Source organism: Gadus morhua, chromosome 21, assembly GCF_902167405.1.
Source record: "Gadus morhua chromosome 21, gadMor3.0, whole genome shotgun sequence".
Taxonomy (NCBI): Eukaryota; Metazoa; Chordata; class Actinopteri; order Gadiformes; family Gadidae; genus Gadus; species Gadus morhua.
Window position 1 is genome coordinate 8,371,226 of NC_044068.1, and position 25,698 is coordinate 8,396,923.

At 48.4% G+C, this 25,698-nt stretch overlaps 1 protein-coding gene across 1 annotated transcript in view; it reads left to right on the plus strand.

The window, feature by feature from the left end:
- The window catches only part of nbas (NBAS subunit of NRZ tethering complex), a 155,888-nt gene extending 135,180 nt beyond the window's left edge, over positions 1-20,708 (plus strand). Inside the window, exons 51-53 of the mRNA XM_030344571.1 lie at positions 3,175-3,322; positions 5,240-5,371; positions 19,436-20,708. Coding sequence (XP_030200431.1) covers positions 3,175-3,322; positions 5,240-5,371; positions 19,436-19,711 — 556 coding nt within the window. The 3' untranslated portion in view covers positions 19,712-20,708. The remainder of the gene's footprint in view (positions 1-3,174; positions 3,323-5,239; positions 5,372-19,435) is intronic.
- Positions 20,709-25,698: the final 4,990 nt, after the last annotated feature.

The following is a 25,698-nucleotide window of genomic DNA, read 5'->3' on the forward strand; positions in this document are numbered from 1 at the left end:
CTGAGGTAATCCACATTGTTGACGCGCGTAAGGCGGGGATGACGCCCGCCCGGCCTCCCGAAGAGCCACTGTGTTACCGTAGCCTTAAGAGATACCCTCTTAAGCCTCAGAGTGCCTTCTCGCGTGGGGCCCTTCACACTGTTTATTTGTGTGTTTTGTGAGCGTGTGTACTGTGCGCACGCCGAGTGTCACTCGCCTGCGTGCATGCGTGTGCGTCTGGCTGTGTGTTGTCGTTGTTGTTTGCCCCCTTCAGAACACTTCCCTGCTAAACATCACAACCTCGAGAGCTGAAGTCGTGACGTGCCTGGTCGATGACTCACGCCTGACTTTTAAGGCAGATTTGGCTCTTGCACGAAACGCAGCGAAGTCGCAGGCCCCCCTCCTCCTCCCCCCTCCCTACCCCACTGATGAGACAGATGGGGGAGGCAAGCAGCCCTAAAATGGACACCTCCCTGCTCCCATATGCCCCTGGTATCACAGATGAGGACGAGGTTGCAAGCGGGGACATGACACTCTAGTCCGGGGGTGGTGGAGCGTGTCCGAGCTGCCGGCAGACTTAAGTCCCAAGTTGTGGGTAAAGAGGACACGTCAGATTAACCTCCCACACCCCCCATCTGGCCTTTGCTGCTACTGCTGCTTCTTCCTTGTCCACCTCTCCACTTGGCACAATCGCTGTATGTATGTGCTACTTAGTACTCAGTCATCTAGCAGACTTTTAGCAGCTTTTACCCAAAGCTGCATACAGTGAATCTAGGTCTTTTTGAGGGGCAGGGAGGGACTTAGGTACACCTTGCTCAATGAGGCTTAGGTAGGCTGTGGACGTTGGGTAACGGCTTTAGCGCTTTTCGGCTCGGAGTCAGTTAGATAACAGGCTTTACAATCATTGAAATGCCTTTCAAACGGTTGAACTGATAACCTATTAGCTTGTAAAAGAACGTCACGTGATTCTCAAGGATAAAGACGTCACACTCTTTTGTCGGCTGCTTTGGTCTGAACTCATAGCTTGTGATGATGATCCAGCGTTCCATTGATTGTGTTTGAAACGGACGACTAATGAGTCAGTAGTGCTAGCCCCTTAGCAACACATTGCGCCAGAGATGGGCGGAGCCTAATTCAAGGGATATCTCCCTTGTATCTTAACAGAGCCTCTGTGTTGGTTGGCAAAGGGATCGGGGTAAAAGCAGACGCAATGAAATCTGGATTTTATGTTTAACATCCTTCTCTTGGACACATTGAGAGCTTATTATAGTGAATAGGAAGAATTGGATTAGAAGGGGAGAATAATCCACTCTACTCACACAGAGAAGACAGCTGCTAATGTGCTTTTGATCATGTGACCAGAACCCGTGGAGTCGGTTTGTCGTCGTGTTGTTCAGCGGTGTGAAAGATCAGGGTCTGCGTCAACACAAACCACGTCCACATTTCCTCCATACAGAAGCTTACTGGTCTATTCCAGTTGATTGCATTGTGTTTATAAATTATTCTGTCTTACCTAATTAATTACTGATGCACCACAGGGTAAACATCTTCTATTTTACATCACATTACATTTCCTATCAACCAGCCACATAAAACTAGGAGGCCTCAAAGTCTGCCCAAAGTTTTATGCCAACAAATCCTAGAGATTTTCATCTATCTTCGATTGAAACTTGCGAAATGTTCCTTGCTTTAGTAATAAATTAAAAAAAATCCTATTAAAACTAAATATTTTAAGCGGCATAGACAGTGTTGAATATTTTAAGTATAGTTTTAGGCAATTATTTTATGCCCCTGTGGATTTTCTATTAGACTGGCCAGTGATGGATTTGGCATCTTTCATTCGGGCTGGAAATGTACTTTACACTTTGGTGGTCTATTGCCTTATCGGCTCAGTCTCCGGTCAGACCCTTTAAAGGAGAGCAGAGACATAATTAAACTAAACATTTCAAAAGGGCAGTTTGCCTTGTAGTGCCTTCCCTTTCAAAACACAAGAACTAATTATCAAGGTTTCCTGAAAAAAAGGATTGAAGCCAAATTCGGTCAACTATTTCCCCAGGTCCTTCGACCTCATCCCAATTAGCTTTTTTTGGGGCTTGTTGTTTTGGTTTTTCCCTGACAGATTAATTACAGTTTGCATGCAGGATTCATTAGCATGAATTAATAAAGACCCATTGTGTTCTCACTGCTTCTCTGGCCTTCGTTGGGGCCTAATCTTTCGCGAGAAGCCTAAGATAGGCTCTTAGGGGAACGGTAGGAGCCAACTCTCACAAGTCACCGCTGGCAGCTGTGTCCTAGCTGAGAGAGGGGGCTAATATCCATCACTTAGCTGTTTAATATTAACTCCATGCGTTTATAGGCAAACGGCGCCTCTACACGTTCCCTTGTCAAACCCGGCCTGCATCTGCTTGAAGTGCGCCGACCTAAAAAACAATCCCTCCTGCTCTGGTATCTCCTAAGTGCTTCTGCTCCTTGTAACGGGGTACGGGGCGACTCCTATTTTGTGATCTTCGTGTTCTCTCCGCCTGTTCTCTCCGCCTTTTTTTTTTTTGACAGCCAGAAGGCAATTTCCTGTGTACCTTATCTGTACAGGGTGTTTGTTTTTTGAATGTCAACACTTCATCTCTGGTCCTTGCCTTGTGTCTGTGTGTTTGCGGTAGGATAAAAATAACCATGTTTTGGGGGGAGTTTAGGAGTGCCACACAATTAGTATGGGTCGAGAGCTGGGGGTACATCTAATGAAATATTCAGTCTCGAGAGTCCCAGCCTGAGATGAAGCTCATGCATCTGTTGTGTAATGAAAAGTCCCACTTTCTATTGACTTCTTCTGTTGCTAAGCTGTTTCCAGTATTATGTTCTTGGAGAGTTGTAGGTTCACCTACATCTATTAAATGCAGATTTATCAAGTGGAGATTTGGATTGCAAACCCACGATTGCAAGGCAATCACGCCGCCGTTATGGGTATGTGCCATGCATATACAGAAACTGAAAAGAGCATCCCGATTGTGATCTCCAATTCGTTTTCCATCGAGTCTTTACGCAAAGACTCAAGCACATTCACAACCACAAACCCCCCCACACACACACACACACACACACACACACACAGACACACATACACACACACACACACACACACACTCACACACCTACCATACCAGACACACAGACCCTCATGCCAGCCCCCTGCGTCCACAGGGTGGGAACGGAGCGTAACCCCTGGGTGGTCCTGAGCTCGGCACTGCTGGCGCTGTCCCAGAGCCCGGAGGTGCAGGTGGACCTGGGTCAGGAGGTCCTGTCCATGGTCCGATCCCTCTACAGGACCAAGCACAAGCTGCCCGCACAGGTACTGCCCACGTGTGTGTGTGTTTCGGTGAGTGTGTGTGTGTGTGTGTGTGTGTGTGTGTGTGTGTGTGTGTGTGTGTGTGTGTGTGTGTGTGTGTGTGTGTGTGTGTGTGTGTGTGTGTGCATGCGTTGCTATGTGTGTGTGTGAGTGTGCATGCGTTGCTATGTGTGTGTGTGTGTGTGTGAGTGAGCAGGTGTGTGTGAGTGTGCATGGGATGCTGTGTGTGTGTGTGTGTGTGTGTTTAGGTGAGTGTGTGTGTGTATGAGCCGGTGTGTCTAGGTGTGCGTGAGTGTGCATGCGTTGCTATGTGTGTGTCCCTGTGTGTGTTTGTGTGTGCCTGTCTGAGTATGTCGGCTCCATTCCATTCTTTGAGGTCTGCGTGCGAGCTAGGGTTTAAACTGTACTTTATACATTCTCCACATGGTTTGACGTCTGAGCCTAGTCTTCCAACTTAATCATGCGCAATGAATGGTGTAAAAAGTAATCTCGGCGGGTTTCCATAATGCGTCCAAAATTTGAAAACAATATGAAATATGGGGCAAAAGTAGTGACGTTTTTTGCTACACTGTATTTTAAGAGAACCTTAAAGTTAGTGAGGAAATGAAAAAACGGGTGTTAAAATCTGGAACTACTCGCTTGAGGGGAATGCTAATGTGTCGAGTTGAAACAAAGTCACGCTGAGCAGTGTGAAGGTGGCGAATGAATATGGATATTCCACAGCCAATGAGATGTCGCTTGAAGTCAATGCCAGCCCCAGCTACTGCTCTATTACTTTTTTATTATAATTCCATTTCTTTTCCCCCAAATATTCCAGACGTTACCTGTCCGCATTTCAATATCACCTCAGCCCGGAGCCCCCCTCTTGCCACCCGGCCCGTATCCAATACGGAAAACCCGAAGCTATTAAGCTTGTAACCCACAGAAATGAGTTTGCATCAGCTCAACGCCTCCAGCGATGTACTATAGACGCTCACCGCGCTTTGATACCTAATGCTATTCATGCCGCGCCGAGGCGCTATAAGTGGTAAGCCCCGATGCCGTTCTGTGTGTCTCGCGTCGGCTGACTGGGATATTAGTTTAGCGCTAATGCGATTCAGCGTGAATAGGGCTGTCTCTGTGTGGCTGTCTAATATTGGAGTGGAGGGGGGGGGTGGGGGTTGAGGGTGGGTGTTTGGGGGGCAAGGGGTGAGGTAGGCGCGGGGGGGGGGCGAGGGGAGGGAGGTGGCGTTCGCGGTGGCTTTTACTCTGGCCTGAACGGCTTGAATTTTAATCCGAGGCAATGAAGCCCTTCGAAGCATGCGGGAGTGGGGGAATTGTGTTACTGTGTCCATGTATCACAGTGTAGTAGTGCGCCCGACAACAAAGGGTGTGTGTGTGTATGTTGCCCGTTTGTGTGTCAATGTATACCGTCGTATGTATGTGTGTGTGTGTGTGTATACACGTGCACCATCGACCCTCCTTAAAGCAAGATTAACCTTCACTGACTGTTCTTTGCTTCTTTGCTCACTCTCCCCCTCCTCCCCCCCTCTCCCCCCCCTATTGTTCTGGCTTCCACTACTTTCTTTTTTTAACTCTTTCAACGTCTTTTGTCTTCTTCTCGAAATGCCCCCCCCCCCCCCCCCCCCCAATCTCCCCCATCCCCTCCATCTCCTCTGTCCCCCTCCATATCATCCCCCCTCCCCCGTCCCCACTGTCCCCCCCACCCCCTCCACCCCTCCGTCTCCTCACACCCCTCTGTCCCGTCTCCTCCGTCCCCTCGGTCTCCACTGTCCTCTCCCCCGTCCTACCCTCCACCTCTCTGTCCCCTCTCTCTCCTCCGACCTCTCCCCCCCGTCCTACCCTCCACCCCTGTGTCCCCTCCATCCCCTCTGTCTCCTCCACCCCTCCACCCCGCACCCCGCCTCCGCCCCTCCCCAGTGCGTGGGCCACATGGCGGCGGAGCTCCAGGGCCAGACGGGCCTCCAGCAGCCCGCCCTCAAGCTCATGGCGGAGAGCGGCGACGCGAGGCTGCTGCTGCTCACCCGGGACCAGATCAACAGCATGAGCGAGGTGGGCGGAGCATACACACACACACACACACACACACACACACACACACACACACACACACACACACACACACACACACACACATACACATACACGCACGCGGGCGCACACACACGCACGCGCGATTCCCAGTGAAGTATCCAGAACCCAGAACGCTCCGGCTGGAAGTCGGACACAGAACTTAACTATCCTACACTACCCCTTCCCTCTGCGCCACACTAGACTATCCAGCCCTAGTAGCATGAATCATATCCAGCAAGGCAACACACAGCTTTATTTTGTGTGTCTTTAGTTCTTTCATTGGAATTTGCAATGCAACATTTATTAATACCGGTGGTGCAATCGACCCGTGGCTGCCAACGGTTTGAAATATATTTACACTTGTATGTGAGTGGTTAAAGGGCTGAGGAAACAAGGGAGATTGCCAGGGAAATTACCCCATCCCTGGAGGGGGGCTTCTGTCTCTGAAATACAAGATTATAAAAATGAGTATGTGACTAAATGATAAATGACCGGGCGAGACGGACCCTTTTTCTCTTTCCTTTTTTTTCGTCCCCGAGTTTCATTTCCGCAAGTTCTGCTGTCCTAAGCGTTTCCCTGAATACGATCTTTCAAGCAGAAAAAGGGAAATCCAAACTCCTTTTGTTTGTTTGCTCGTGTGTCTGTTTGTGTGCGTCTCTGTTTCCCGTGTTTCGGGGATAAACTGGAAGATTGAAGGGAATAGGATAAACATTTGTAAAGACGGTTATAGGATGAAGAGTGGGGGGGGGGGGAGTCGGTTGCTGGTCAACAATAAAAAAAGAATAATAAGGCAGCAAGCAGAGAAGCGCTAGACAACACCGCTCGTGATTTATGCGAGGACACGCAGACCCCGCGGGCCGTCTTTCAGCGTCTAGCTTGACAACCAATCACAGACCCTTTCTCTCCTCCTGCTTTTTACGCTCTTCACCCCAAGAGGAGAGCGAGGGATTTCTGGTCTTAAGGACCGCCGTGGTCTTCATCATCGTTATCATCTGGTCTATTGTCCGGCAGCAGAACAGAGTTTGCTCTCCGGGGTGCAGGTAGCAGTAGAAGCAACAGCGGCAGCCAGTGTATCCTGGAGTTGGCTTTTAACTACATCCCCCCCCCCCCCCCCCCCACCCACCACCCAGATCCGATAAGTAAAAGCCACAAAATGGTGCTCTCTGAACCATCGGGACCTTCCGAGGCCTGGACTCTCTATCAAAGTGACGGAGCTGAGCTTTTAATGAAGCCGCCGCCTCCTCCTATCTCTTTGCACACACACACACACACACACACACACACACACACACACACACACACACACACACACACACACACACACACGCGCACACACACACACCAACACACACAAACCAACACACCTGAGATACACCGAACTGTGTGTGTGTGTGTGTGTGTGTGAATGGGAGTTATGGAAATAATTTGCTATCAGTGGGTAGGAAGTTGGAGCGAGGGAGAGAGAGGGAGAGAGAGTGGGGGGATTGAACAAAGCAAGGAATTGGAAAGGAAGATACTGAGGTAAATATCGCAGGAAGCACTTAGGCGGGAGTACATTTCCCCGTGATCTGTAGAGCAGCACACTGTTGTGCAGCTTAGGCACAGAGAAAAGGTGTACAGGTGGGAATGTAGGTCAACGGAAGAGATGGTTAATAGAAAGTTTCAAGTTTGCATCAAGGGAGCGAAAATAAGCCTCTCCCCATGATAGTGCCCTATATATGTGTGTGTGTGTGTGTGTGTGTGTGTCTGTGTTTGTGTATCTGTGTCGATGTGAGGCTGTGTGTGTTTTAATCTCATCTGTGCCTGTGTTTGTATGTGTGTGTGTGTGTGATTTTCTCGGGTGCCTTTGTGTGTGTCGATGCAAGGGTGTGTGTTTGTGTGTAAATGTGTCAGTCTCTTCTGTGCCTGCATTTGTCCCTGTGTGTGACACTGTCGATATGTGTGTCTATGTATGGTTCGATGCAAGTCTGTGTGTGTTTGTGTTTGCCTGGGTGCGTGTGTTTGCGTACCCTGGTCCTACCAGACTCTCGTGCTTCATTTAATTTGCACAGAGAGTCTGGACCTACACAATTGACAAACGTTAACTCACTTGAAGGCGGGTGTCCATTGAAGTTTAAAACTATTGGATCTGCCCAGTGCCACTCTGGATCTGCCATAACCAATCGCTAACGTTTGGCCGGGAATCACGTTGCGCGCAGGCTGTAAACAAGCCAAACACCGTGCGCGAAGATCAACGAGAGCTGACTTTAACGTCATTGTTGCCGCTCCCTCTGTTCGCTGATTGGACGCAGAAAATTTGGACGGAGAACACCCACTAACACTTCACAGACCCAGACGGAGTACTGAAGGGAAATTTAAATTGAGCGGAAGTACTTAGGTGGGCGGAGCCAGGCTAGTGTTTGTGTGTGCTGTCTCCAGAGGTTTAACCTAGTGTTTTATGCACATGTACATGTGCCCGGTTGCCCTGCTGCGCTAATGAACACCTTCACCTCTCTGGTGTTTTTCCGTGGCTTGGCGGCAAACAGCACACGATTCAACCTGATACAGTGAACACTCAGACGCTCATTAAAGTGACAGTAGGCAGTTGACTGGCTTGGTGTCTGGGTACAATACCTCTCTGCTCTCTCTCTGATGCTATCTGTCTCTCCATCTGTCTCAATCTCTCACTCTCTTTCTCTCTCTTCCTTCCTTCCTTCTTTCCACTCACTTTGTTCTCTCTCTCTCTCTCTCTCTCTCTCTCTCTCTCTCTCTCTCTCTCTCTCTCTCTCTCTCTCTCTCTCTCTCTCTCTCTCTCTCTCTCTCTCTCTCTCTCTCTCTCTCTCTCTCTCTCTCTCGGTGTTGCTTTCGCTCTCGGTTTCTCGCCCGACGCTCCCTCTTGATTATTGTCATTTATATCAAGTGATTGAGAGTTCTGCACGTCCGTTGCGGTTCACGATCCACGTCAGTCACTTTGGTTTGAGTTTTGATGAATTGCGAGGGAACAAAACTTTTCTGTTTACTCCCTTTTTCGGATCATTGGTTCAAGTACACAGAGGCACGCAAACTCCCCCCACACACACACATAAACACACACGCACACATAAACACACACACACACACACACACACACACACACACACACACACACACACACACGCACACTGAAATGAAATTTAAATGTGTCAGGAGATGAAGTTGTGTTATTTTCATTGTCTGTCCTTAGCCGTGAGGGTTTTGTTTTGTCTCGATCCATTTGTCTCAAATCGGATGCCGCTGAAATAAGCCGTTGTAGCACAGATAAAATAAGCCACGCTTTTATCTTTAGTTGGGCCTATTTTCTCTGTTCTTTGTCATTTCATTATTTTATATGAGTTTTTTTGGCAGGATAGCCCTCGGATGAAAGGGAGATACTTTATTCCGGCCGTAGCACTTTTTTATTATTTAAACATTCATCCATTAGATTATTCATAGCCTTATAAAAAAAAGAAAAAAAAAATAGCAATTTAGACGACGACCTTCTGCTGAAGATGGCACGGTGCCCCGTGGATGCCAGGTTGGATGGGGTCAAGGGGGGAGCTGGAAGAAAGCAGGATCTGAAAGAGAAATATGAGAAGAACAACAAAAAATACCAATTGCGTGTTGGTTTTTTCGCGCCGGGGGAAAATTGAATGCATTTCATTTCATTACGACCTGGAGGAGCGAAGGACATTCCACAGTGGTCAGGTTTTGTTAGGGCAACATCAGCACCTCCTGCTCTCCACGAGACACAAAAGGCTCTGCTCCTCCCCTCCTATCAGTCGGTCCTGCTATCCCTCCACCACCATCTTCCTCTCATCTTTCCTCCCTCTTGCTACCTCCCTCCTCCATTTCTGATTGTTCTTCTTATTGGGCTCTCTCTCTCTCTCTCTCTCTCTCTCTCTCTCTCTCTCTCTCTCTCTCTCTCTCTCTCTCTCTCTCTCTCTCTCTCTCTCTCTCCCTCTCGCTCTCTCTGTCACTCCCTCTCTCTCTCCCTCGCTCTCGCTCTCTCTGCCTCTGTCTCTCTCTCTCTCTCTCTCTCTCTCTCTCTCTCTCTCTCTCTCTCTCTCTCTCTCTCTCTCTGTCTCTGTCTCTGTCTCTGTCTCTCTCTACCTCTCTCTCTCTCTCTCTCTCTCTCTCTCTCTCTCTCTCTCTCTCTCTCTCTCTCTCTCTCTCTCTGTCTCTGTCTCTTTCTCTCTCTGTCTCTGTCTCTCTCTCTCTGCCTCTGTCTCTGTCTCTGTCTCTGTCTCTGTCTCTCTCTCTCTCTCTCTCTCTCTCTCTCTCTCTCTCTGTCTCTGTCTCTGTCTCTCTCTACCTCTCTCTCTCTCTCTCTCTCTCTCTCTCTCTCTCTCTCTCTCTCTCTCTCTCTCTCTCTCTCTCTCTCTCTCTCTCTCTCTCTGCCTCTGTCTCTCTCTCTCTCTCTCTCTCTCTCTCTCTCTCTCTCTACCTCTCTCTCTCTCCTCTCTCTCTCTCTCTCTCTCTCTCTCTCTCTCTCTCTCTCTCTCTCTCTCTCTCTCTCTCTCTCTCTCTCTCTCTGCCTCTCTCTCTCTCTCTCTCTCTCTCTCTCTCTCTCTCTCTCTCTCTCTCTCTCTCTCTCTCTCTCTCTCTCTCTCTCTCTCTCTCTCTCTCTCTCTCTCTCTCTCTCCTTGTGAGTGTCAATCTCGTGCCACCTCACCAGCCTTCCATTCTGCTTTCACTGGCTCACTTTCGCTCACACTCTCCCCCAATCCCTCCCTCCCTCCCTCCCTCCCTCCCTCCCTACCTCCCTCCCCCCCTCACTCCTTCCCCCCCTCACTCCTTCCCCCACGCAAACCCCATAAATCTCTCCTCGCTCCCTGGACTCCCTCGCCTCCTCTGGCTCTCCACCCCCACCCCCCCCCCCCCCCACACCTGGGGAAGATGTATGGGACAGCTGGGAGGGAGCAGGCTGTGTGTCGGGGGTGTGGGGTGGGGTCGGGCTCAGGGGTCAACGCCAGCGGGACTAATGACGGAGTCAGGTAAGGGGCGGAGAGAAGCCGCCCAGCCGGGGCTGTCAGCGCAACACAACACTGCACGCACGCACACGCACACACAGACACACACACAGACACACACACACACACACACACACACACACACACACACACACACACACACACACACACACACACACACACACACACACACAGGCACCTGTGTTTAGCCACACATGCACACACACACAAACAACTCTGTACAGGCACACAGGCAGACACAAACAGGTACGTTGCGCTACACACCCACAAAACGTATGCCGTATATAAATATATATATATATATATATATATATATATATATATATATATATATATATACACGTGTGCAAGTATAGGCACGCACACCGGAACACCCATTTTCCAGCATGCACCCAGAGACAGTATGAACATTAAACACACACGGCAAAAGAGCCTGTCGTTGATAAGCAGTGACCAGGCACTCCCAGTTCTTCATCCTGCCTACGTAGGCCACTAGCTCGCGGTGTTTCCAAAGCACTCTGTGGAGAATGTTTGCAAAAGCGCTATAAGAATAAAAATATTATTATAATGATTATAGTCCCTCTCCCGCACAGCACCGACTATGAGCTAGACTTTGTTGATAATGTATGTGTGTGTGTTTGTGGGCGTGAGGGTGTGTGTTCGCTTTAAGTGCTTGTTTGCAGGTTAAAGCCATCCCAGGGCCTCTCGAAAACAGGCTGCGCACCAGGTGGAGGCGTGTGCGCGGTTGATTGTTACCCGCGTTACGGACCACTTAGGGTTGTTGTTTTTTCGCTCACACTGCGCTCTGCTGTCAATTACAGCGACCACACACACGCACACACACAAAAGTCTTTTTGAGCGTGTGCGTCAGCCAATTGGGAAAGGGACATGAAGCGTTGACGATGGGAAACGTGTTTGTGTGTGCGCGCACGCGTGTGTTTGTTAACGCACGTGTGTGTGTGTGTGCGTGTGTGTGCCCATGTGTGTGTGTGCACGCATGTTTGTGTGTCTGTGCGCGTGCGTGCATGTGTGTTGTGTGTGTGTGTGTGTGCGTGCACTCTCGCATGTTGCATGTTGGCGTTGCACCAGCGGTTTTCTGATTGAACTGATAAGGGGAGGCTTTGGCATGCTTTATGGATCGGGCACGGTACACAAACGGTGATGCCAATGACGGCCTCTGATCAGCACACACGAAGCTGCGTTCAGCAGAGAGACATTGGGGGAGGGAGAGAGAGAGGGGGGAGGGAGGGAGGGAGGGAGGGAGGCAGAGGGGGACGCACAAGAGAGGATTAGAATGAATTAAAGTGAGAGCATGAGAAGAGGTGAGGAGGATAAAAGGAGGATAAAAGGAAGGAGAGAGAAAAGGTAAGGGCGAGAGTAAGCCCAAGAACAGGAGGAGAGGGAGACCAGGAAGAGATGGAGAGAGGGAGGAGAGAGAGTAAGAGAGAGAGAGAGAAGGACCCACTTGAGGGGGAGAAAGGGGAGACGGAGTCGTGAAGGGCGTGCCCCCCATGGGCACGGTGGAAGATATGCGCCTGCAGACGTGAACGAGAGGTGGTGAGCTGAAGGGACGCACTCCACCCTGAGACGGGAGACGGCTGCAGGAGGAGGGGGAGGGGGAGGGGGAGGAGGGGGAGGGCGTGGAGGGGGAGCGGGAGCAGGAGGGGGAGGAGGGGGAGGATCAAACATGAGAAGAGCGACGACAAGGGGGAGGGAGGGCGGGAAGCAGACGTCTGACAGCGCACGCTCTCCTGTCGGGTGGAGCATGCGCTGCGTTTCCCAAGCACATGTGCGCGTCAAACCAACAGACACACACACACACACATTCACACACACGTATTGACACACACACGCGTCGACAAGCGTGCGATGAAAGCGCGGTCTGGACTGGAATTTGTTTGAAGTTGTTTTTGCCAAAGGGGCCTTGGAGAGGTTGACCTGTGATGCACTCTTAGATATGTGGATGTATTCACACACACACACACACACATGCATGCAGAGATACATACACACAGACACTTGCAGAGACACACACAAACACGCACACTTGCATGCAGAGATACACACACACACGCATGCACTCCCTTGCATGCAGAGATACACACACACACACACACTCCCTTGCATGCAGAGATACACACACACACACACACACACACACACACACACACACACACACACACACACACACACACACACAAACGCTCACATGCAGGGATGCAAACACAAGCAGATGTATACACACACGCAGAGACAAGCTCAGACATGCACACATGCAGAGATAGACACACACACACACACACACACACACACACACGCACACGCACACACGCACGCACACAGGATAACATGGGGCAGTGAGCCGGCGGTGACGTCAACAGTTTTAACCGCCCAAACCCAGACACGATGATTAAGGCCCGGCCGAGTCAAACCCCATTCCGTGCGGGGCCAGCTCAATCCCCACGTCGCCACTATAATTTACCACTGTTTGCAATGTGTACGCATATAGATGCGACTTATAAATGCTAATTTGTTTTCGTTTCTTTTTCGTATTTCATCTCCCAACTGTGAAGATTGTCATTGTGGCAGACATTGTACTGGCGTGATGGGAATTCAACGCAAGTATTGTGAAGAAAACATTTCACTGCCGTATTTCACAGCATTTATTTCATTTAGCGTCAACATGTACGAAAGCTGTTTACACGGAAATACATATTTATTTATTCAGTTCCGTTCAGTAATTTTTGAATGTTGAATATATTTCTGAATATTATTCATATCTTCAATGAGTTATTGCGCGTTTGTAGTTCTGCTTCCTTGGGAACCAGGCGAATCTGTGGGGGCCGTGTCTTATTTGCTCTGGCATATGCTCCCCTCACACTGACCTGGACCGGGTCGGGCCAATCAGAAGCGTTTATTGCGGAGGGGGAGGGTTTAATGCGATGACTGAACAGAACAGCGCCCTATGGCAGTGCCTGTGAGTCATTTTTAAAATATAACCAAGATGACTGCTGCTGATGTGCCACACGTTTGTTGCTCTGATTGGTTGAGGGTCAATCCGAGTGCGTCCCGAGGCATCTGGGCATTGAACAAACGCCTTGGAAATCAAAATTAAACAGAGATATGCGGGCATTAATTCCATTCCAAAAACACACATTGGGAATTACACTCAATAAGGATTTATTTTTGTTTTCTCAATTAAAGACATTCAAACTATCTTTCAGGGAAACGGGGCTCACGTGAATCGTTAGAGCTAAATTACAGACTATAACTACAGCAAATCAAACACAGGAGGTGGAGGGATCTCCAACTGGCTTCTGCTGCCTGATGCTGGTGATAACATTAGTGCGTACTACCGTATGATGGAGGAGAAGGCAATGGGCACGCAACATTTATGTTTGTATGGGATTACAAAGGTCTGTGTTCATTTTGCAGGCATTAGCGGTGTATTAAATGCCTGTCAATTGATAACGGGCTTTTTGTACTTTTGTGCCGAGGGTTAAGCAGCATTTATCTGAGTCGCTCACACACATGCACACGCGTACACACTCAAAAACACACGCACGCACGCATGCACACAAACGCAAAAACACACGCACAAACGCAAAAACACAAACACACACAAACAAAGAAACCCACACAAACACACACAAACAAAAAACACACAAACACAGGCACTCATAATCACACCTGCCCCACACACACACACAAACACACACACACACACACACACACATGTTTTCCCACACATCCACAAAATGTGGTGCAAGTTGGGCGTCCCCCAGACCTCGTGCCCTTCAGTGACAGAAGGGAGTGTGATGTATGGGGGGCGCTCCACCAGCGCCTTGTTATTAAGAGATGAGCTTTATTGGCCAGTGGGTGGCCGGGCGGATAGGTGGGAACTGCAACCGGGCAGGCGGGTGAGCGATGGGCTGATGGATGGATGGATGGGTGGGGTAGGGGGGCGGGCGGGGGGGGGCGTTGCTTGTTCGAGGGTGAGTGAGTGAGTGAATAGGTGGCTGGCTGGCTCGGTGGGGGGATGGGGGGGATCGAGAGTAGGTGGGGAGGCGGTGCAGTGTGTGAAAGATGTTGCGGCCGCCACTGCTGTTTAACAGGCGAATCGGTATGGACAGCACAGTGAGGTGAAGGCAGATGAGAAGGGTAAAATACTCAGGGCAGGGCGGTCTGATCCCACCTGAAAGCTTCCCCCCCCCCCTTCCTTTGCATGCTTACGGAAGGCATGCCTTCACACGCCGCATGCTTTTGTTGGTTCTGAATCGGTGTGGAACTAAAAAGCGATCAGCCTCGGAGACGCAAACTCGGAGAACGTCCGCCACGACCCAGCGGGTGAGGACAAACAGACGTTATCTCCCTCCTGGGGGGCTTTCTTCACCCCACTTCATCTCTCTCACTCTCACTCTTTCACTCTCTCTCTCTCTCTCTCTCTCTCTCTCTCTCTCTCTCTCTCTCTCTCTCTCTCTCTCTCTTACTCTCACTCACTCTCTTACTCTCACTCACTCTCTTACTCTCTCTCTCTTACTCTCTATCTCTCACTCTCTCACTCGCTCACTCTCTTACTCTCTCTCGCACTCTCTCTCTCTCTCTCTCTCTCTCTCTCTCTCTCTCGCTTTCCCTCCCCCTCTCTCACTCTCCCCCTCTCTCCCTCTCCCCCTGTCACTTCTATTTACAGCTCAGCTGTCAGGCCGACTGACACAAGGAATAAAATCCTGCTGCCTCCGAGACACGGTCAAGCAGGAATGCTAGACTAGGGGTGTGTGCACATTTTGTGTGTGTGTGTGTGTGTGTGTGTGTGTGTGTGTGTGTGTGTGTGTGTGTGTGTGTGTGTGTGTGTGTGTGTGTGTGTGTGTGTGTGTGTGTGTGTGTGTGTGTGTGTGTGTGTGTGTGCCGCTGGGTTGCCAGATGCAGTAAGTGACCCATCATCGGGTGACACGAATTTAATACAAACCGCCCTAACCAATTAAAAATACACCTTAATGATCTCTTCCTCCTTATTTCCATCATAGATTGGCCGACCATTGACCCCCCTCTATCTTTCAGGTCGTTATGTAGCTGATCCTCTCTTCTCGTTAGACCCACATGACCCATGCCTTTTTATTGCCCAGTTGAACAGCTCCATATTCGGTCATTATCCTCTCTCACCTCCCTATGCTCCTTCCTCCATCCATTTCCATCCTCCTTTCTTTCCCCTTCTCTCCTCCTGTCTTCCTGACACCGTCCTTCCCTCCACCAAGGTCAGCTGCCTCTCCGACCTGTTCACATGGGTCTCTGGTCGATGACATGCAATCAATAATGACACATGTCCGCTACAAGGCCTGCCTCGTCATTTATGAAGCCCAAAAGAGCAAGCGTTTGTCTCGCAATGATCCAAAACGTCTAGATTAGTTCCAGATCTTGGATGCTTTATGCTTGAGGAGTCATCGTAATGGATTATGAATAACTGTCAGTCATTTATGAATTGATTATTGGGTGAAACTGCCAAACAAAGAAACTGCGCATTTTGCTTCGATTGTAAAGAAATATGGACAGATTTGGCTATGCATTAAAAAAATAGATAATATGTCTTCCCATAGAATTGTGGCGGGTCGTTCTTCCACCACCTTTCGTGGCAAACTACATGTTAGTCTCTACTGTGAACCACCTAGAGGCCTTTAGAGGAACTACATGCTAGTCTCTACTGTGAACCCCCTAGTCTCTGTGAACCACCTAGAGGCCTTTAGAGGAACTACATGCTAGTCTCTACTGTGAACCCCCTAGTCTCTACTCTGAACCACCTAGAGGCCTTTAGAGGAACTACATGCTAGTCTCTACTGTGAACCCCCTAGTCTCTACTGTGAACCACCTAGAGGCCTTTAGAGGAACTACATGCTAGTCTCTACTGTGAACCCCGTAGTCTCTACTGTTAACCACTTAGAGGCCTTTAGAGGAACTACATGCTAGTCTCTACAGTGAACCCCCTAGTCTCTACTGTGAACCACCTAGAGGCCTTTAGAGGAACTACATGCTAGTCTCTACTGTGAACCCCCTAGTCTCTACTGTGAACCACCTAGAGGCCTTTAGAGGAACTACATGCTAGTCTCTACTGTGAACCACCAAGAGGCCTTTAGAGGAACTACTTTTGCTTTTAAAGCAGAACTATTCCACCTTGGCAACTCCTTCGCTGAGCAGGGGGTAGAGGAATTGCATGCTAGTTCATACCGGAGCTACATGCTAGTCTGTACCGTAAACCACCTAAAGGCCGTTACAGGAACTATACGCTTGTCTCTTCCGCGATTCACCTCCTGTTCTCTGTGCTCTGGTATAGCGGCAATGCTCTGAAACATACTCTGTCCCCCCCAAGGGACTCAACAAACCAATCAACGTTGTCCCCCAGTGCGGCCCAGTGCAAGACAATCTACGACCCTGTGATAGTCTCCAGCGCCCACATTGATTTGATTTGCGCCCCCGGATGCGAACAAACAAGGCTGTCTCTGCTCTTCAATGACATGACGGGGGATAGAATAAAAGGAAAGGGAAAGAAAGCACACAATAATAATTCACTGTCACTCAACGTCACAGTCGGCGAGGAGATATGAATGGGAGACGAGCGTCAATACAGGACCTCCCAGGTCCTAGGGGGGGGGGGGACCAACGTACTTAAGTGCAATTTGTAAATCAGCAGGGCTGCCATTCAGACGTTGCACCAAAGCGAGAGGTAGCGTCGGCCTGAGGTACAAAACAGTAAAAAAAACCTTTCTGAAAAACAATTTTCTCAAAGGCCGAACCCGCTCTGCAATCTCATACCAAACTCTTCCCATTTGTTCCAGACGCAACCCACTGCTGTTCTTATTTCTGTTCCTGCTCGTTTTTTTGACACTTGCGTTATCCGCTCTCAGCGCTTTAAGTTGTCCACCCTATCACTTGCATGCGTGCGTGAGTGGAGTGCATGGTGGCCATGCATCTGAGCGTGCGTGCAAGGAGGTGTATGAGGAGGTGTTTCCATGTGCACCGGGGGAAGTGTTTGCCTCTTCTGTTTCCCCTGTTGGCGTTGGAATGTGATTACAAAAAGATAAAAAAAAAAAAACTTACTGCGACGCCGACAGCCTTGTCTCCTCAGAACAACCCGAGAACAAGATGACTGGAAGGGAGGAGGATGGATCAGAGATGAGAGGGAGAAAGCTAAACACAAGAGAGAAAGCGATGGAAAGGCAGAAGGAAGCACATATTTTGCACCACTCTCGATTGAAACGCTTTCGAAGGAACGTCAGCCACCTAAACGATTTCTGTGTGTGTGTGTGTGTGTGTGCTCGGAGGATGCAAGGAGGATGAGAAAAGGGAGAAGGGAGGAAGGCAGATTAAATATTACCCAAGCATCTGTTTATTGTGGTGCAGACACGGCGTTCTGCGTCGCTGGTGGAGGGCAAACATGTTTTCATCTTTTATTCCACCAAAACACGGCACTTCAGGGACAGCGTGAGCCTGTTTCCGGCTGCTGTGTCTCTGTGCGTTTGGGGTGTTGGGGTCTTGTCTGTCTAGCGCGCTGTCTGTCTCTGTCTGTTTCAATGGAAACGTCTCTCTCCGAGCCCATGTGTCTGTCTTAGTCTGTTTCACTCAGTGTTTGTGTTTGCATATAGCTGTGTGCGTTAGTTTGTTTTAGTGTGCCTGGATGTCACTTTGTATTACACTGTGTACGTCTGCATGCATGTGTGTGTGTGTGTATGTCTGTCTGCATTTGTGTGTGTGTGCATGTGTGTTTGCAGGCAGGCCTCTCTTTGTGTTTGTGAGTGTGCGTGTGCGTGCCTCTATTTGTGTGTGTGTGTGTGTATGTCTGCGTGTGTGTGTGTTTGTTTGTGCAGTCCTCTATTTGTGTGTGTGTGTGTGCGTATGCGTGCTTGCGTGTGCTTGCCTCTATTTGTGTGTGTGTGTGTGTGTCTGTGTGTGTGTGTTTGTGCAGTCCTCTATTTGTTTGTGTGTGTGTACGTGTGCGTGCTTGCGTGTGCGTGCCTCTTTTTGTGTGTGTGTGTGTGGGTGTGTGTTTGGGCAGTCCTCTATTTGTTTGTGTGCGAGTGTGTGTACGTGCGTGAGTGTGTGCCTCTATTTGTTTGAATGTGTGTTCTGGTGTCCTGCGTTGTGAGTCGCCTCACCACAGGACAGAGCGGTCAACCACAGGGCTCTCTCTCGCTCTCTCGCTCTTGCTCCCTCTCCCGCCGTCATCTTTGGAAAATAACAACGAAAACAACAGAGACTCAAAGAAAGAAATCTGCTCCGTTCTCAGTGATCTGCGTTCGAGTGATAAAACCTGGTGTTCCTACTGCTGTCACCATGTACCGCCAATATGCTCATTTATTTTAGAGGCTTTGCAAGTGAAAGACACCGTTTGAAATCAACATCGACAATCACTTCATGACTGTCAACAGGGAAGAGCGTTTTCCACGACATGCTCTCAGTTCATGAATGGCGACTCTGAAAGCCTCTGCGTCTAAATGAATTAGTTGCAATAGAAAAGGCATCATCTCAAATCACTCATGAACGTTTACTCAACCATCAGTTGACCGTCAATGAGACGCTGTCTTGGCCCCAAGGATCTCTCTTTATTATTTGGGTTGTGGATACGATGCAACTGATTTGGGGATTTTGAAATGTACCACTCCATTTCACCGCTACTCCTGAGTCTGTGAGACACACACGCACACACTCACAAAATCTGACACTCACCCACTCATTCACTCACTCACTCTCTCACTCACCCACTCACTCACTCACTCTCTCACTCACTCACTCACTCACTCACTCACTCACTCACTCACTCACTCACTCACTCACTCACTCACTCACTCACTCACCCACCCACCCACCCACCCACTCACTCACTCACTCACTCACTCACTCACTCACTCACTCACTCACTCACTCACTCACTCACTCACTCACTCACTCACTCACTCACTCACTCACTCACTCACTCACTCAAACACACACACACACAAAATCCAAAATAGCGACACTCATAAAATCACACAAACTCATTTACCACTTTGACTCCTCCCCCCCCCCCCAGGAGACTGCGTTGTCCTGCGACGCTGAGCTGCTGTCCCTGCTGCTGGACGCCGGGCTGCTGGTGGGCTGCGTCCCGTCGGCCCTCTACCCGCTGCTCAGCGCCCACCTCCTGTCCCAGCACCAGCAGGGGGGTTGGGACGTGGAGGAGGCCGCCTCGGAGCTGCTGTCGGCAGGCCACGGGCCCCAGGCCGGCTCCCTGCTCCTGGCCCACCGCGGGACCCACCCGGCCCAGGTCACCTTCAGCACCGCGCTGGCCGTGCTCAAGAGGTGGCTCTGAGGGCCCGCAGAGGTGTGTGTGTGTGTGTGTGTGTGTGTGCGGAGGATTGTGGAGGAATCGTTTTGCCTAAAGACGATAAAACCGTTGATCCTATAAATGTTTTTGGATGAATGTCTTTTTTTTGTGTCTTGTGTTACACCTACTTTATCCAACACAGTGTGACACACGGCTACACGGACACACACAGTATATATATGAGTCAACCCACACAGGTATATATATATATATATACACACACACACACACACACACACACACACACACACACACACACACACACACACACACACACACACACACACACACACACACACACACAGAGACTTCCTGTCGCCACATAATTCGGCAATAAATCTGATTAGCTATTGAAAGCTATTGAAGCCTCTGTGTGTTTCTTGGTATGCTTTTGTCTATCTTTTTTTCTATCTTCCTTCGACTTGTACTTGTGTGTGTGTGTGTGTGTGTGTGTGTGTGTGCGTGAGTGTGTGAGAGAGAAAGAGAGTCAATGAGTGCGTCCTATTCCATTATTATGTAATGGGTTAACCAAGCCCTATCAGGGGAATGCTGTCGCAGTGATATGGGCTATTGTTCCATGGCTTTTCCTCGCCGTACAATTGTCGTTTTCCTATTTGACTTTTGAACACCTTCCCTTACCATGCAATTGTTTTCCATTCTTAATAACGTTTAATTAATTTCTTTCGTACTACATGCCCTTCCATCGCATCCCATGCGGTTTAAAAGGTGTGTGCATGTCTGTATGTGTGAGAGAGATGTGGTGTGTGTGTGTGTGTGTGATTCAACAAGTACATTTGCCTTAGTTATTTTCCGTGGAACTAATGATTTTGACATAAATTGCTGTTTGTGTTTGTGTGTGCGGAAGATGTGTATTTCAGTGTGTACCTATGACCTCTCACAAAATCCCAAAAGAGCACGGGGCATTTGCTCTGCTTCCTTCAACTTCAAACATCATGAAATAAATCTAAATCCCAAATCTGAACTTGCATGTGCTTGTGTTTTAATTTAATCAATTTGCCCACCGGTGAAGTGTAGAGTTGAGTGGCCATGAGATCTCCGCTGCATTTTGACTTGTTCCAGCTCTGAAACACACCTGATCACAACAACCTCCTCCGAGGCAAACCGCGTGACGCACAACTCAGCTCCACACTTTTACAATTATTATTTTGCTTCCCTTCTCTAAACAATCCCCTATTGAGCATTTTAATGAGTTGAGCCTCATTTCGCGATTTTTAATGAATGTTTTTTTTTTTCTATAAAGTTTGGAAAGCAGTGTACACCTCGCGCGCACTCATGTGTGCACACCAAACATTAGCATTTTAATTGCAGTGTATTTCTAACGCCTCCTAGAGAGCTGCAACGCTGCGACCAGAGAGCGGGCGTGTGAGCTCCGACGCAGCCTCGTTTGCTCTCTAGTTTCAACACGCAACCTTTTTCTGTGTCTTCTTTGTTATTCTTGCTTTAACGAGAGTGACGTTTGCGTACAGTCACGCACATGAGATAAAGCGGAGCAGGGTGTTATTTTTAGGATTTTGAAAGAGAACAGAGAAAATACGATGTTGTACATGTACGTATTTCCTCAAGGACTAATGGGCAAATAAGGACGTTGTTTAACTATGTTTACACAGTCATTCTACACAGGGAAGTTCTCCTCACAAAGCCCTCTGAGTTGGGTGTGTAAATAATGAATAAAATCTGGAGCGCATTGCAGTGATAATAAATACAAATCGAAAGTATTGCAACGGTAGTATGGGGAGAAAATCAAAATGATGAGGTGCATAAAATGTGCAGGGCAAAAGATTCAGAGTGATGATGTACAGTACATTGACTGGAGGTCTAAATGGATATATATATACAGTATATATATATATATATATATATATATATATATATATATATACTCATTCTGTATAAGTATGGTGTTCCATGACTCACGAAGGGTTTGAACTATGTACAAACTATTCTGATGGCGTTCTCCAATTCTCCCCCGTCTCCCACCTACATGAGCTACCAGTTCTGTGAGAACTTCCACTGCCCTGCCCTGGACTGAATGGATAAATCTGTGTTCTTAACAAAATCTCTCTTGGACCATGAGTATTGCTTTCTTTATTTTTGTGTTCTGTGCTTAAAAGCTAGGGGAGGCAATTTATTTAAGAAGCGTGTTTGATCATATTTGTCTAAACTCTTTGCATCCCGACAGCAGTCAATAAATTTGTTGTTCTGACAAAATCGTTTTTTCTTTACGGGGAGCTTCTTAGCAGCGAGGCCTGAAGGGAGGGATAGGATATTTTTGGTTGAATACTTAAATACTTAAAAATCGAGCTTGCGCTGGCGGGATTCACCAAATTGTATTCCCTAGCTTAAAGGGCATTTCTCTCCTTTCTTAATATTTCATTGCTTTTAACAAGACACATTTGACAAGCTGCCTAATAGTTTGGGCTGCTACCGCTCTATGATGGAGCCGGTGTTGTAATTGCCTCAGATAAAAGGAAGGGTGACCCATTCATCCGCGCTGGTTAAGAATGATTTTCATTATTTTTATTTTTTGGGGAGGTTGGCTCCTGCCTTTTAGCTTGATTGTACCGTTTATTCTCATGTCACCTCCATGAGTTTCTGAGGCTGTGATTAATCATTAGGCTGCTTTGCTTTTGTTCCTTTTTTTTCTGTTTTTTCCGTCCGGAAATATTCACTAATCCAAACGTTTTCATTTCAGGACCGCAGAGTAAAAACTGTTTGGAGGAGCCTGTAGCACTAGCAGGCATCTATAGGACAGTGAAAAAACCCTAATAAACTCTCTCTCTCTCTGTACTCTCAGGCATTTACACCGGAACGAATATTGCATTTTGCAGCATGTTTATGAGTGAAGGAGGGGAACTTGACATAATAAACAAGAGTGTAATGAAACTCTAGACAAAGGAGACAGAGTGTCGAAGTCAACGACAGTTTGTAGAATGCAGCTGCCGGTTATGATTCATACACTTTGAAAAGGCGCTGTAAACTACACCCCAGAGAATAACAACCCCAGGTCAATTACACATTGTGTGGTGTGTGTACACGCACGCACACACGCACACGCACACACGTGCACGCATTGTATTGGCGGCCCTGTTTGTGATTATGTGTGACTTGACACTTTGAGACAGCTAGGAGCAGGGTTATAAAGTGTCTGCATGGGCCGTTGGCACTTTTGGGAAATCAGAGCAGAGTTGTGTTCTCCCTGATTCTCCTTTTGTGAAACTTCAAGCCAAACCTCAGAAGTGAAAATCCATTCGAAATAACCATGAATTTACGAGTACCTTCAGTTAAAACCAACCCCCCCCCCCCCCCCCCCCCCCCCCTGCATACACACACAATGCCACACACGTGCACTCTCTCTCACACACACACACACACACACACACACGCACACACACACACACACCTCCTTTCCAGAGGGAACAGCCTTAGGGCATGGCCGTTGCTGAATTAAGTTCCTTGTGCTCCGTTAACGTGATTAGATGTGGCAAGTCCTAATTTTATTCAATCCTCAAGATCATTCCGGGGCCGAGGTAGCCAATCATTGCCTTTATCTAATCAACGCTGCATTAGTCATACACCTTTGACACTTAACGTCCCAAAGTAGCAGATTACAGATAAGGTCTGATATCCGAAGCCAACGCATTCGTATCCAACAATGGCCACTTAATAGCCACTTCATTAGATTACATTATACAAAGTGTGTGTGTAAGGGTAAGTGTATACATCTGTGCAAGAAGAGCGCGATGGTTCAAAGGAACCATAAATTCATCAGGACTCGACACTTTGCGAAACCCCACAAAGGACAGGTATGTAAGGCCTGTTCTTTGTGGAGGAACATGCAATTGTCAGAGACAAGTGAAAGCAACCCACAGGCTCAGAACGTCACCTTGGTCTCTAGTCGTGGTGATTGCGAGGATGGAATTCATGGCAGCGGGTCATACTGTACTCCGACTGCACTCTGCAGGAGTCAAGGCTTTCACTTTGAATCCGTTTTGCGGAGGGAACAGGCAGCTACGGATTCGTCATCTAACCAGCATATTTTATTCATGCCTGGTAAAATAATCGTTTTTTTAAGGGCTTGATGGGGAAGGTAGCATCAGGCAGATTTTAATGCAGGTGGAACAAAGCCCGAGATAGAGAGAGAGGGGGAGAGGGGTGAAGGGATGTCAGGGCCTTGGTGGCATAGAAATGCAGGGCTTTTATTTTGGCGTAGTGTACTGACCTGGCTTGCTTCCCCCCCTCCACCCCCTCCCCCCGACCCCATGAGCTCCGTGGACATTTCATTTAGAGAGAGACTCAAAGTAGATCCAGCCTTGTACACGGTACTTAAATTCAAAATAAAATGAATGACATTAAAACATTTTTTTAAAAAGTCTGACAAGGACTGAGGAAACGCCATCGGAGCCCACAACCGCTCCAGAAGTGACAAGGGCACAGCTTAAGTTGAGCTTTTGAAACGCCTCACCTTTTGTAAATCCTCATGCATCACATTTCGCCTCAGACTGTTTCCATGGTTAACATGCGGTGCTGCCAGCGCCACAATGACTGTCCTGTGACAGCAGAAGCCTGAATCCACTCCAGGCTGGAGCCGGTGCCATTTGCTCGTGCTAGACTCCTTCCAACCCACAAGGGTCTTGATATGCTCTCAGTTTCCCTTCACTTGTATGGGCTGTGCGTGGCACTGAGAGTTGAATTAAAAATGTATTTGTGGTCGTTTGGACGGGGGGGGGGGGGAACATCCGAAAAGGAAAGCAAAGCCAAATTTCTGTTCCTTCTTTGTCTGGAATGATACAGATGCTCTGTCTTCGTTTGCCTTTCTTTAATATCTGTGAGCAAGCTGCTGCTTCAGTGTTGTTTCATGTGTTTAAATATCAAAGTGAGTCGTGTCACAGGCTCGGCGCTCTGATAATGTACCACAGTGTTTACGTTATTCTCTGTGTGCCGCGGTTGGCTCTTTGATTGTTTGACTTAACTGAATAATCGTTGCCTAGCAAGTAAACTGTCACAGTTTTAGTCAAAGTTTTACCATGAGGCTTTCTGGCAGCTTGGTTGTGACGGGGAAGGAATGGATGACGATCAGCAAATTCCTCCAGTGTCAAAACTGTATCATCAAAGTTATCCTGGTTCCAGACAGTTTGGCCTACATAAGTCTTGGGATTTCATATCTCCTGCTTGTGCTGTCAAGAACACTGTCAGCCATCAGCACATAGAAGCAACGTTTACTATGACTGCTCAGCAGACGCGGATATTCCAATGCGATTTGCAGCTTATATTTTCTAGACATTCCATTAATAAGCGGTTAGGTGTGGGGATCAGTCTGAAGGTAACATCATGGTGGCCATAGGCACCTGAACTCCCTAACTACTGACTAGATCAGCCGTCATCAGATCCACACCTAAAGGTCAAGGCCCACCAACTTCAATAGAAGGGCATGATTTTGAAAAAGTATCGCATGGATACAGGTTCCTAAAAATCAGCTGCATTATTTGTCCAATTGGTATTGAAAACGAGACAACTTTCATTACGTGGACCAATAAATTCATAATAAAGCCATAAAAGCCATAAAACCATAAACGGCATGAATTATATTAGCAACCTACAACAGGATTAGGTTTCAAATCCCACAGAGTGCTATGAAGCGCCTGGTCCTGCCTAAAGTCCAACCAATACCCTGGCACTAAAGTGGGGGACCCACCTTAGAGCAGTAGAGCCACGGAGAGCAGCATGTGTGTGTTGGATCACCTGGAGGACCCGTCTAACACCTCGGGGCTCAGGAGGGGAACATAGCCCTCTGTACCTCTGGGATAGAACGGATCATGACCAGGGGTCCTCCCAGACAGACGCGTTGAGACCCTCCTCCCGTTCTCCCTTCACTCCTTCCCCTGGCGGGATCTTCTCGCTTGTTCTCGTAAACACGTCGAACTGCGCGGGCCTGCCTCGTCCTTCAAATGGGA